This window comes from Corvus brachyrhynchos, unplaced genomic scaffold, assembly GCF_000691975.1.
Source record: "Corvus brachyrhynchos isolate BGI_N302 unplaced genomic scaffold, ASM69197v1 scaffold467, whole genome shotgun sequence".
NCBI classification, from domain to species: domain Eukaryota; kingdom Metazoa; phylum Chordata; class Aves; order Passeriformes; family Corvidae; genus Corvus; species Corvus brachyrhynchos.
The window spans coordinates 2,074,509-2,088,963 of record NW_008239309.1 but is presented as its reverse complement, the minus strand read 5'-3'; the positions used below and the strand labels follow the sequence as shown (position 1 = coordinate 2,088,963).

Here is a 14,455-nt window from a genome sequence, read left to right as displayed (position 1 = left end):
TTCCAGTATGTTCTGATCAGATTAACTTTGTTGTACCTGCAGCAATTCAGTGCAGAAAGCCTCCTGACCTCCAGTTTTATCCAATTCCATCTAAAGGCAAATCTGGACACTTGAGATTTGATCCCATGGGCATCTAGAAAACTTGAGCACAGGGTTTAAATTCCTCAGTCTGCGTGTAGTTGCTGTGTAAAAAAAAAATATGTGACAGAAAGAGATTTCCTAAAGATGTTGTAGAGTCTCCCTCACTGGATACATTCAAGAACCGTCTGGACGCAATCCTGTGCCATGTGCTCTGGGATAACCCTTCTTGAGCAGGGAGACTGAACTGGTTGCCCTCTTGTGGTCCCTTCCAACCTGACCCGTTCTGTGATTCTGTGATACTTACGGGGCAATTACACAATGGCTGCGATGTCTAAAGTTTGGTTTCCTCACTGCCTCAATTTCCTTACCATCTTTCAATTCAACGCAGATGTCTGAAATGGGTCCTTATATGCCAGGAGGTTTATTTGTAAAACATGGTCTGGTTTGTAGATGACCAGTACTTTAGCAATGTGAGCTGTTTTTAGCAGTAAATATTTACCTTATTGCGAATCTTTTAGTAATGTCCTAAGCTGTGTGACCCTCACATGTTTCTGCCAGTATTGGGCATTTGAATCAATTTTACAGCTTTTGCCCAATCATATCTATTTAGGGAACTGAAATTTGGCACTTCCTTAGCTTTCAGCGTGGAATATTTATATAAGTGTATGATACAGTGATTGGAGTGGGAAACTTACTGCTTTGTATAAGAGGAGGGAGTTTTAAAAATCCACCTTCTGTCATCAAACTGCATTGGAAACCAATTCCTTGTGTACCCAGGTAATCCAGCCTAGCTGGAACCAAGTAATAGAGAGCCCTGGTTTTATAACAAAAGGGACTTTGCTCTGGCAAGTAAATAAAAGCAAATTTTCTGCTATAAAAGGAGAAAAGATGTTGAAAATATCCCATACAGCTGTATTTCCCAAACTTGTTTTCTGGCAGCTGATCTTGGAGCTCAACCAATGCTTTAAAAACTTCTTCCATTTTTGTAGCAGTGTGGGGAGCTTGTCAAATGAGGTTAGTAGCTTTCTGGTTCTATGACTAATGCCCAGCACAGAGTTCAAAGGAGGGCCTCAGCAGCAGCAATTAGTTTCTAAATTTCATCAGCAAGCTATTAATCAGGGTTAGGAGAACTTTGTGGCTGATTTATCTCTCTGCAGTTTAAGCCATTTCAGTAATTGCTACAACTTTCAACTTTCTTAAATTTGCTTGCTTCACCTCCAGATTTCCAGATTCTATTGACATCAACCCCCTTCTCCTGCAAGATTAGGTGGAAGAACCTAGTGGAGAATATAAAAATGTGCTATTACTGAAATGAATGAAAGCCTCGAAAGAGCTGTTTGGTGGTGTCTGTTGCAGTAATACAAATCTAAAATAATCTCATTAACTTGAATAAATTATCAGATCAGAATGTCCCTAAATCTCCATTTGCCTAAAATATCATTAAATTTTAGACTGCTGGGTTATAAATTTGTGAGACTCAAGTATGTGAAAACAAAATTATTTGTTGTGAATTTGTGTACTCCTGTGATTTTCTTGTTTTAAAATCACATTTAGAGAACACAGTGATAGACAGGGATTACTAAACTAGGGAAAAGTAATTACCTTTTATTCATGCATATGACCCACAAAGCTTGCTTTCTCTATCAGAACTGGATATCCCAGATACAGACAAAGATAGACAGCTTTCAAATAGTAGAAAATCATAATTGAACACATTTGCATGATTTTACTTTGTTTCTCAAGCTACTGCCTCTGAAGACTTTTTTCAGTCTAAAACTGTGTAAGCTGACTACTTCTCTATGAATGGGAACATGCTCTGAGAGTTTTTCCCAGGTTGTTTACTTGAGTCTGGATGTAGCAATTTACTGTAGTAAAAAATAACTTTTGCTACTGTTATATGGAAAAATAACAAATTAACTTAAAAATAAGTTGTTGAAACACTTGCAGTTACTATAATTTTCCTTGCCAATGGAAAATTAAATATAAAGTGTTAGAAAAAATACTTGTTGCCTTCTCTGTTCTGTTGTCTCTTTCTGCTTTAGCTCATTAAAACAGAATCAGGAATTCCTTAATTCTGTGATGTTTCAATTAAAAGTAGCACTGAGGATCATACTGAGGTTACTCAGAGCCCCTATTGCAATTGGGGAATACAGTATTGCAATTTCAGAAATGCAGAACTTCGAGGCACCTTTTCCTTCTTCCCTTTGCACAGGACAGATCTCCCTCTGCAAATTGATTGGATCTGTGAAGCAAAGAATGGAGTTAGCTGAACTGAGGCAGTAGAATAAACTCCCTCCCTAGAGTCGCTGCAGTGTGAGCTGGGCTGTAGGACTAAGTTAAGACAGAGCTAGCAATAACACATACAGATGTTGGTAGGTGAAAATCAGAGTAACAAAATTGCAATCATTGATTTTAATTTGCTGAAAGAAGGAAGGACAATAAATACAACAACATATTTGCATACAGTAACCATGCTGATGGATGTGCTCAGTTTTCCTTCTGTTAAGACTAACAAACTGAAACACCTTCTGGGCACAACAGGATTATTGTCCCTGTACTCATATCAGGCTAGCATTTTTAATTGTGACTTTTGATTCTGGAGCAGTTAAGTTGCTTCTAGCTATCCAGACTTTTGTCTCTGGATTACTTTCTCCCACTGCTTTCTCTTTCCGGAGAAGCAACAATTTCTGTCCTCTGAGGGACATGCAAGGACAGAACATATACCAAATCTGCTAAATGTATATGAAGAATAATCTATTCAGCCCTCCTTATACAGATTTATGAGCTTAAGCCATACCAGAACAAAGCTCAGAACACAGCAAAGAGCTCTTCAGAAATTCTTCTGTCCATGTTTCACTAGAACATTTTGGTTCAGTTAAATGTACTTAAAGTGTTTGCTACATCAGAATGCATCTCTTTGATGTTCAGCTTAGCCTGTTTCTCCATTGTCATGATGTATAGACCATTTTGCTGAACAACTGCAGTGCTTTTCACTGTATGATTTGCTAGCCTGCAGTCTGCAGAGTGTTACATAGCAGGAGAATAAATGGTCATTCATATAGGAACAAATTGCTGAGGGGTTAAGCTCATTTCCATGTCTCTGCTTCCTGCTGGTGCCTGTTGAGACACTTAAGCCATTTAAGTGGCTGGTGATAATCGGCAACAGAGATGGCTTTTTTAGGCAAAATGGGATTTTTTCTGTGCTAAGGATGAATGGCTGAAAGGAGAGGCAGGCAGGTTAAGAAGGAAAGCAGCAGGCATGCCAGGGTGAGCCTGCTCCCAACAGCGCTGCAGCAGGGCCCGTCTCCAGCTGCCCACAGCCCTGCTGTGCCTGGACAGGGGTCCCCCAAAGCCAGGCCTCCCCATGCTCCCACCTCCTGGCCTGGCCTTTCCCATCCCCAGTCCAAGGCAGTGCCTGCTGCCCAGAGCTGGGTCTGCCCTGGTGTCTCTGACTGCCCGACTGTGGGGCAGTGGGACTGGGACAGGCCCTGGCTGTTTGTGCTCTGCTGCTCAAGAGAAGCCCTGCTCTTCCCAGTCCCCTGAGCATCCCCAGCCCCCATGGTGATGTGATTACTTTTCCTGCTGTTACCAGAGGAACAATGTTGGCTGGGAGAGAAGTGACAGCTCTATTCTAGATTTCTCTTTTGGTGGCAGGGGCAGAAGACTGCACCAGTATCTGGGAACAGACTCTTGGCTTCGGTGACAATGACTGTGACTCTGCTGTCTGCTTTGCCTACAAGTAAGCTGACTTTATTATCCATAGAACATACTGCTGGTGTTCCTGTAGAAGATATCCTTGCAGTAATCTAGCATATTACTGCAACGAGAGAGTAGAAGAGGTGAGAGATGACCTTTAAGGTCCCTTCCAGCCCAAACAATTTCATGATTCTATGACCTGAGTGTCTGAAGGACTGACTTTCTGTAGAGGGACATTTGTTTTCCTTTCTTATCAAAGCTATTTGCAAAGCTTTGAGAGCTCATAAATAACCCTGCCCTTTTTCTTCTGACTGGTTGGCACTCCATGCTTTCACTGCACCCAGTACTGGAGCTGTGAACAGAGTAACCTGGGGCTCCTCTTGCAGCAGCTCCTCAAGCACCAGCCCTAAATTTGGGCTGTTGTTATAAGAGACTGCTGTTGTTGCAGAGAGCTCACAGATTACAGATCAAGGCAGATAACAAGTGGCAGAAAAGAGATATTCTTACTGTCATGATGGCTACTTTGCAAATGTGAAGGCTACTGTCTCAGCTCTTAAATCAGTCTACAGTGTTCGATGTCCTCATTTTCTGTAATGCCTAATGCATAGACATAGACACATAATCTTCATGCAAATCTTTATCCTCATCAACAAGTGTTCAGTAATCATTCTTGTACAACTTGAATATCGTGCTGAATAGTAATTTGCATTTATTTAACCCTGTGGTAGTTAATGTTAAGATAAATGTTACATTCAGAGTGTTGAGGTTGAATGTAAGACAAGAAGCATAAGTGGCAGGCAGATCTGTGGCAGACCCAGGACAATGGACTCTTAGAAAATCCGTATGAGCACCGGCTGATACCCTGATAGTTGCTCTCACCCAAGAAGACAGACTGCAAGTTCAAGGCAACAGCAGTGATTGGAAGACTGAACCCTAGGAATCATGGTGTCTCTCTGCACATCTTGTTATTTTCCTTATATGCCTTTAATATGTTGACAGTTTTTCACAGGGTTAACAGCTTCAGTGCATCAATTTATATTATGGGAACTGTCCTCTGCCAGTAGCAAAACACAGCTGTTTTGACAGATGACTGTGTGGGCTTTGCAGGCTGTTATGTAAAACCAAGCTCTGCAAAGCAGTCTTGCTGCAACAGGATTTTTTTGTTTGGGGAAGGAGAATATTTCAGAAAACACGTTTTCAACCTAAGAGTTTTTAGATTCCTCTCTGGTGGATTTTATTAAGTATCTTCTAAGGATGGATAGTTCAATTGGTGGCCTCCATAATCAGTAGGTTCTTCATGCAGTAAACAAAACTTCTGAATTACTGCTTTGTACTCACAATAATGTGTGACTAGACAGAAAACCACAAGGCTGCAGCTAACAAACTTTAACCAAATCTAGTAGTATTATGCCAGATCAATGGCTACATGTTTGATACCTCTTCAAGTTTCTTGAGTCTGTTAGTTTATATAACTGCCACCAGTATCTACTGAGTGCTAGGGGTCTTGGATCTTACTTGGATCTGAGACTCACATGTTAAATCATATGAGGTAGTCCAAAACTGCTTGTAGTTTTCATTGTTGGAACAATTCCTGTCTTCATAAATACCTTCATAAAATCTATTTTATTTCATAAAATCTATGAAGGGATCTAGATTGGAGAATCCAAACATCTTTACCACTGAGAGGTATGGAGAAATACAGAAAAGGGAACAGTCCTGCTCTCTGGTTTGCTTGTTTGTTTTTTTTTTTCCTCAGGAAAAAATCTTTTAAGTTCTTGGTCGTTGTCCTGATGGGAGGTCATGAACATTATGGAAATCTGCAGTTTTTATGGAATGGGAAAGTTCTTTCTCTGCAGCTCGACGTCTGCAGATGAACATCTGCAGAGATAAGGAGAGGGTGTTGAACTCGACTCTCATAAAGGAGATCATTCTGACTCATGGCTGGGGTTTGCATATCTAGCCCAATTCTGGGAAACAGTAGTAGAGGTTGAAAACACTCTGTACATCAGTAAGCAGGAATAATGTCTAAAAATGTTTTCATACTGCTACTGTTTCTATTCAAATACTTGTACATATTTTTACTTAACCTTAGAAGTATGGGCTTTGTCATGCATAAATAGATCACATTTTAAGCATTAGTTCTGGTTTTCTGTCTGGAGCATTTCAGAGGTACTATTGATTACTGTTATGTGACATAACACAGTTAAATGAGATATTCGCCCAGCCTCCTTACCTTGTTTTCTGATTTGCAGTGGTACCAAATAATGTGCTTAATGTCTGTCTCTTTAGGGTCTGACCACCTTCGGGAGAAGGATGGACTGTGGGCTGTGCTAGTTTGGCTTTCAATCCTAGCAGCTCGAAAGCAGAGTGTGGAGGAGATTGTCAGGGATCACTGGGCAAAATTTGGCCGGCACTACTACTGCAGGTGAGAAAAATGAGGAAAAGGCACTTATGCAGCTGATAGGAGAATTCTGATACAATCATTGCTTGTTTAGATGCGCTCATCTGCACTTAGGTGTGCATTTGCTGTGCCTCCAGAATGAAGATCTGCCACAGATTATCACTGTTTTTATAGACAGATTTTTCCAGAGGAGTGTCAGAAAAAAGAGCTATACATATATGTTACTGCTAGCATATGCGTAATTGAATTTTTTAATATTGAATGGCAGAAAGATTTGAATTATTTACTTGTGGAATATATAGGTGCAACTTGTTACATGATGTTGAAAAAGAAACATAATCCCAGCAAGATTTACTCCTGCATTTTTTTCTCTAAGTGCCTCCATGTGACAGGGTTTTAGTGAGAACTGAAACCTATGCCTACTTCCAGTTCAGGATAACTCCTCCAAAGATACAAATATTTACTTATTTTTATTAAGGTCTCAATATGGTGAGTTCTAGCTGTCATTTTCATCTTTGCTTCTGCCTCTTTCTCAATCCAGACTTAATCCAGAGCAGTTTGCAATTTCTGTTTTGCAGCTATTCCTCAAAACTTGTAAAACAAGTTTTCTCTATTTCACTTGTCTGTTGAGCACTGCACTGATTGTGTCATTAAATTTTGAAAGCTAACTGTGTATTGGTGATGTTTTCTATGCTACTTTAGAAACTGCATTTTCTAGATGCTTTCTGTTGATTTAGAGTCCGGTGGCCCATGTAAAGCTATGGTTACACACATGAAATGGTTAGATTGCACAGGACTTGCATGTGTGTGCTGGTTTCATTTGCAATCAGTAGTTAAGTGGTACACTTCTGATTTTTGAAGTAAGCAGTAAATTGCTAATTGTGAGTATACACAGGTCTGTGAAAGCAGAACTCTTATCTCTGGGCATTTACTTTCTGATTCTACCTTTTTTTTTATATATGTGCAAGGTTTGATTACGAAGCACTGGAACCCAGAACAGCGTATTTCATAATGAGAGACCTGGAAGCTTTGATCACTGACAAATCATTCAGCCATCAGCAGTTTGCTGTGGGTAACAATATCTACAGTGTGGAAAGAACAGACAGCTTTGAGTACGTAGATCCTGTGGATGGCACTGTGACCAAAAGACAGGTATGGCTGTAGTGTTGGTTTTGCATCTGTCGTATTGTCTCCAACAGTGTTGTTTCTAAAGTTCAGCTGGCAAGACTGTCCATTTATTTATGGGATGGTGTTTCCTTTGCTGTGATAGATTCTGCATTTCCTATTTAAGATTAGCTCAGTCTGGATAAGATAATCCACCTTTAGTTTATCTTGTACTTGCTGTATGTAACTGGAGACAGCAGTGTCACAGTGAACATAGGATGGGATGAAGTCCCTGTTGACAGCAATGCATGTGTAGGGAGGGTTCCTTTTCTGGAACAGTGGAAAATGTCATATAGAAAGAAGGTCTTTCTTTTTTCTATTTGCTATCTGAAATCTCCACTGGCTATACATTACAAAAAAAAAAAAAAATTTTCTTGCTCTTGGTGACTGACAGGATTTACATAACTGAGGTGCAAAATCTCAATACCTACTGTATCCAATAGCATGCAGAAGACTTTATAAGGTTGTAACCTATGTGGGCACATTTGACTTCCCTAGCGCAAATAATCAGTTCCTTCTGGATTCTGTCTATACTGAGATTCCTTGGTTATCAAGAACTGCAGTTCAAACTGAACCTTTAGTGTTTGGAAATTCATGATGTGCTCAAAAGTAACCAGGTACTTTTACCAGGTGTAAATGTATATTCAAGTATCTTGAATATGAGCTATGACTCCTATTAAAGCTTGTCCTGATTTTATGCTATTTATATTTTTATGGTCCTGGTTTCTCTGGTTTTTAAATTATTTGATGTAAACAGACCCTAGCAAATGATATTATAAGCCATTAAAACTACTGTCATGCCATTCTGCTCAGTCTTTATAGTTCCATTCATCATTGCATCCAGAAAATATAAGCAGCTCTTCTGCCACTGAGCTACTCTCTTTTTGTGTATTACTACTGAAACAAGATAGGAGGATGTTGTCATACCCAAGTCCAGTGGAAAATTACATGCACGGCAGACTTGTGACCTTTGTAGCTTAAAAAAGCAGCTTGTGAATTTTCATTGCACTTTTCTTTCCCTTAATTTTTTCATCCAAAGCACTTACTCTATGTTGGAATATAATTGCTAATCATATCACCATGTAACACAAACAGAGAAACATGACTTGGCTTGTTTTCAGACGGACTCTGAAAGGGAGCCCATAAAACCAGAAAGAAAACTCTTTTCATAGGGAGAAGCTCTTACTTATTCAGAGTACAGCTCAACCAGTTTGTCCTTTGGCAAGGACACATTCCTAGCTTCATGTGTCTGCAGCCTCAATGGGATTCTCCAAGCACAATGAAAGTGGAGAGGATATTGATCTATGCAAATGAAACAACAGTTCGCTGCTGCCATTTTCCTCAGGTATCTTGCTCATCATCTAAACGCAGGTATCTCTTTCAGACTATCATAGGCTTCATGCGTATTTTTTAGTTAAGTATTCAGGAACATGTTCCAAGTTTTGTTCCCCAGTAGGTAGGGGAGAGAAATTTATATTCAGTGCAACTGCACTGTCTCATGAATGAGAAGCTGGCTACATGATAATTATTCAGTGTTAATAAACAACATACTCAGAAAATAAACACAGCAATGAGAAAATAGGCAGCAAACAATACACACAGACTGTTGCTTCTAATTAATTCTGTCTCTTGAAATCCATGAATATTGTTTATCATGGTGCAATAATAAGACTTAAATGAAGCATTCTGTTGTTCTTGAAGACTGTTTTAATTTTTAAAGCTGTACCATGCTTTTGCACACATAAGCGCATAACAGTGCTGCTCCTGAGGGTCCAGTAACCCAGGAATGGGACCAGTTGCATTTTTGTGTGAAATTTGAATTATGAGGATGAGAGGTACAGGTTGGCCATTATACTAAGAGACAAAAGGCTCCAGGGAGACCATATTGTGACCTTTCAGTACTTCAAGGGGGCTTGTAAGAAAGATAAGGACAATCCTTTTAGCAGAGCCTGTTGCAGTAGTACAAGTGGTAATGGCTTTAAACTAAAAGAGTAAATTCAAAATAGATATAAGGAAGACTTTTTTTTACAATGAGAGTGGTGAAACACTGGAACACATTGTCCAGAGACATGGTGGATGCTCCATCCCTGGAATCATTCAAGGTCAAGTTGGATGGGGCTGTGAGCAACCAGATCTAATTCAAGATGTCCCTGCTCACTGCAGTGAACACGATGACCTGATGACATCAGGACTGAATGACCTTCAGAGGTCCTTTCCAACCCAAACCATTCGATGATTCTGTGATTATCCAACAATGCTTTATATGGTGCTAAAGATGTTTTGGCATATATCTGAGGAAACAAAGGTTTTAATTACTTTTTACTTATACTTTAGAATATTGGCACACTGTGTTTCTAACATCATTGTCTTGTCAAGATCCTGATAAAACTGGAAAAATAAAATGCATCTCTTTTAATTCTCTTCTCTCATTTTTTGGTTTACTGCCCTTTAAACAAAAGTAGCAAGGATCTTAGTTTGTGCACTAGACCTTTGTCAATGGAGGGACTAAGGGGAGGAAAAGTTCACTGGCTTATCAGAGGTCGCACTTTTAGTCTAAGGGTACCATTTACACAAAGGGAACTAGAATGTGTATTAGTGCACAGCTGATAGAATATTGCAACACTACAACTATTTATCTGTGCAATTTAGTCCTCTGGCCTTAATGGCCTTCCTTTACAGAAACTGTGGATCCAAGTATATGGTCTGTGGTCTGTAAAAAAAAGTGTTTATATATGCAGTACAAAAGAGGGGAGGAGAAAAGAAAAAAAGATGTGAAGATGGGAGCAAAGAGTGATTTTTTACTTAATTAATAAATTTTTCAATCCTCTTTATTATGCACACAGTTAATGTGCATTAATTAGTGTACTTGAGATTAATTAACACCTTAAGTTTTCTAAATTGTACTACAGACTTACTGAAATTCTTGCAGTCATATATTGATGCATGGTGTTTGAGGGGTAGCAACTGGTCCTGTCTTTTGTGTTCACTACTGACAAACTGTTTTTTGATCCAGGGATTCTGTAGGTGTTTCTAAGGCCCTGTATCTTTAGTGATCTTATACCTATTTCTCAAGCCATTGATTTTGTGCTCTGCCACACAGAATAAGAGCAAATCAAGTAAAAAGAATAAAAACATCAGTAAGAGAGTATTTGTTCTGAGGAGTGGGAGGGAATGCACGACATCATTTCTAGTCTTCAGAGGGGAAAAAAGACTAATGAATGAGTTGTCCAAAGTTATGGGGAAAGAAGAATGGCATCCAAATGACTCTTCCTTTCACTTTTGTTTTGAAGCAGTGAATGAAGATTTGTAAAGGTACTGCCACCTTACATATATGCTGTTCCTTCTTCTTCCACAGGGGCTGCGGATTATTTTTTCAGATGCTTCCAGACTCATCTTCAGAATGAGTGCTTCTAGTCATGTGAGAGCTACTCTGCGGATCTATGCAGAGAGTTATGAAAAGGATCCTAGCCAACACAACAAGGAACCACAGGTAATGCAACAGCATTGTAATAAGTCAGTAAGTAAAGCACTACCTCTGTAATAGCAGTGGCTACAAGTTGTCATCTTTGATCAGAAGCAACACTCAACGCTTTGACCCTGTGTTTGTAGATTATTTTCCTAGTGTTGTAAATGTACACCTTTTGAGGAAGGACCAGCAGTTTTAATATACATTAGTCTAATAATCCAACACAACAGGAATGTGAAGGGCTGAGATGCTTCATGTTAAATGCTGGGCAGTGACTTCAAGTCTATTAAGAGAAGCCATTCTAGGCTGAATTTTTTTCAGAATTTTTTTAGAGTTGTGATCTGACTTAGGGAACAATATTTTAAAAATAAGAAAACTTTTTCAAGCAGATTATCTGAGAGCCACTTAGGGCATCCCGAGGATTCCTCACAATCAGAGTGCAGTTAGGAAATATGGGTACCAGAGTCTAAACAGTGTAGGGATTCCCTGTAAGGGAAAGACTTTCAGCTGTCTAAGAGTTGTCATATCATAACCAGACTTTTTCCAAAGGAGAGTGAAAGTTGAGAGCAAATTGCTGGGTTGTCCAGCAGATGCCTTACACAATTAATAAAATAAATCACACTTCACACTCTCAGATTCTTCCCAGCAAATGTTCTTTATGCTGTTATATACAAGAGAGGACTAAGGACATTTTGTGGAAAAGAGGTTAAGCATTTGGTTTGTAGTAAATAAAAACGTTGTAGTTTTTAGTCTTGTGTGTTCATGACTGGAATGCAAATGCAAATCTACCAAAACATATATGCTATCAAATGAATTTGAACCCTAGGTAAGGGTTGATGTTTGTCTTTCACCAGATTCTGACCATAAACTTAGTTTGTTTCTTCTTATGCTATTAAACAGTTATGTATCAGTCATGAAAAGTGCTTCAGTTGTCACAGAAATGTTGCAGAGTCCATGCCTGCAAATATGATCTATTAAATTTATTTGCTTTTTTTTTAAAGTAACAGTTTGCATCCTCAGTAACTTCTTGGATAGAATATTTAAAATGTTAAAGCTCCAACAGAGTAAAGGACTGTATTTTAGCAATTTTATTGTTTTTCTGTGTATCTAGCTTTGCCCAGCTAGCGGGATCATTAATATATTTTGCCTGGGGAGGAACACTGCTACAACCCCATTTGCACTTGCTGCTATACTTACATGCTTACTTACATGGTAAGTTTTGGTATCTGGGGGCTGCAGGAGTTGCTTCTGTGAGAAGTTGCTAGAAGTGCTTCTGTGTTAAAAAGAGCCAGTTCTAGATGGCTCCTAGATGGACGCACCACAGGCCAAAGCTGTAGCCCCCTGTGATAACATCTTTAAGCAAGGCAATAAACTCTCTGTGCAACAACAGCAGGGAAAGGAGAAAGGGGGATACTTGCGAGAGACAACTCTGCGGACACCATGGTCAGTGCAGAATGGAGGGGGAGTGATAGCGCAGTTTGGTGGGCATCTGACAACCAGCCAAGGTCAATGCACCACAGTTACATCAAATTTTGTTACTGCACAAATTGTTTATCATTTGTGACTGCACTGACCATTTTAAATATGCTTCTTTGTGCTATGCAGATAAGGCATAGATGAAATGAAAGTAAGTCACAGTAAGAGACAGGCTATGAGTTGATTTTAGAGGTTTGAAGTGGACTTACAGTAACTTTGTGATACATAATCAAAATATGTAATCTGAGCATGTTTCTTGTCTGACAAATCCCAGTAGAAAATACAAGAAAACAATGGAGCATATACTGGCGACATTATGTAGCTAAACTTTTGACTATTTTATTGCAAATGAGCATGGTCATTTTAAAGTTGAATTGTTACTGCATTAACAGATTGTTTTATTTTTTTTGAGAGAAGTCATACTCTGGCAGAATTTAGGCTTGTGTGTCTCCTAAAGTAACTTACGGTCAATGCTCAGTATTTATCATTCGTTCTTTTAAATGAGTGGAAAACAGCAAATGTTCTCAGTGATTTTTCTACTTGTGAAGAGACTAGATTGAAGGAGCAGTGGTTGTCCTCAGAAAATGAGGAATGTGCTGCCCTGCTGTTACATTTCTTTCCTGTTCTGCTTGCATTTGCTTGAGAGAGGCACATAAAGTCTCACCAGCAATACAGACCATGTCCAGGGAGCAGCAAGAATGGGTCTGCTGCACGAGGCTGTAGGAGCCAGACACCCAGACCTGCTGCACCACAGGCAGTGCCCTCCTTGTCCAGGGACAGTCCCACAGCAGCAAAGAGAGGAGGACAGGGCAGGTCTCTGGTAACAAGCTCCCTTAGCAAGTGATGGATCAAGTTCAGGGTTCATCTGGAGCAGCAGGAGATGGGACCAGAGACAAAGCTGGAAACAGGGCAACAGTGTGGACCTACCCAGGAGACAGGGTCAAAGTCAAAACTGGAGACAAGATACAACATATATCCAAGCAGTTTTTCAGGGAAAGGAGCTGCCTATAGCATGAGACTGAGGTCCACGCTGGCAGCAGAGCCAGAGATAAGGCTGGAGACAAGCACTCCTATAGCTTAGCTCAGGCAGGGACCAACACCCCTGTGACAGGCTGTAATGTGCCGTGGGCTGGGTGCAGGAGAAGGTCCTCAGGGGACCCTAAGCAGGTTGGTAGGGCTTATGACTGCCCTTGAGGATTTCAGTTTGGTCTTTTACTCAGCACACCAAAAAGGGTCTGTTATTCCCAAGGACAGAAAAAAGGCTAGAAGGGATTTTTTCTGTGCATTTATCAGAGTCTGTCAGATCGCAACACTTTTGCTCTGTTTAATCAGGATATTCATAATAATCCCAGGGGTAGGAATGTCATTGCCTTGAAACTTGCTACAGGGACTTTCCTGCATTTATACAGTGCAGACAGGCATTTTAATATCCAGACTTCCTCAGGAAATACATGGTACTGTAAACACCCTCCTCATCTCCTGCCACGTGCACAAAATCTGGGCTAAATAGCAGTTTCATCTCAATTTATACAATAAATTCTTTATTTAGTTTCTCATTGCATATTATTGCACAGTTCCCACTGCTTCTCTTTCCTTGCCCTGGCGGTATGCTTTGCCAACAACAGGAGTGCATTAGAAACAACAAGGTCATAGATTGTGTCCAACAGGCAGATGGCAGACTTCAAGGCGGGATGTAAATTTTAGGAGATCCTCATGTACAAAAATAACTAAACATTACCCAGGAGAACATTTGATAGTCTTCAGTGGAGTATGTGAAAGAGACAGAATAAAAACCACCTTTTTCAGAAAACAGCATTGCTAGGAAGGAGTGCCATAGTTTTCTTGATACTCTAATTGCTTTTTTTGTTTGGTTTGCTATGAAGTTCGTACTACATGCACACATCTCAAAGAGCTGTGACAGATTTGAAGTTTCAAGAACTTTGTTGTCTATTTGGTCTATTTGCTGTCAGTAATAGGAACATAGCATATACATAAGTGGTCAGTTACGGAAAAAGCACTGACATAAAGAAGTGAGTTAAATACATACTTTATGTATTACCTCATGGTATTTAAGAAAATTGTTACATTTGGAATAATAATGCATATTTTTCTGTAATTGATCTTTGTAATTGAAGAGACGACTATATGTAATTTCTGTATTATTACACTCT

The 14,455-nt window shown here is 39.6% G+C and overlaps 1 protein-coding gene across 1 annotated transcript in view; it reads left to right on the top strand.

Moving 5' to 3' along the window:
* The window catches only part of PGM5 (phosphoglucomutase 5), a 68,435-nt gene that overhangs the window by 44,418 nt on the left and 9,562 nt on the right, over positions 1-14,455 (top strand). Inside the window, exons 7-9 of the mRNA XM_017740701.1 lie at positions 6,067-6,202; positions 7,147-7,330; positions 10,698-10,832. Of these exons, the coding sequence (XP_017596190.1) occupies positions 6,067-6,202; positions 7,147-7,330; positions 10,698-10,832 (455 nt within the window). The remainder of the gene's footprint in view (positions 1-6,066; positions 6,203-7,146; positions 7,331-10,697; positions 10,833-14,455) is intronic.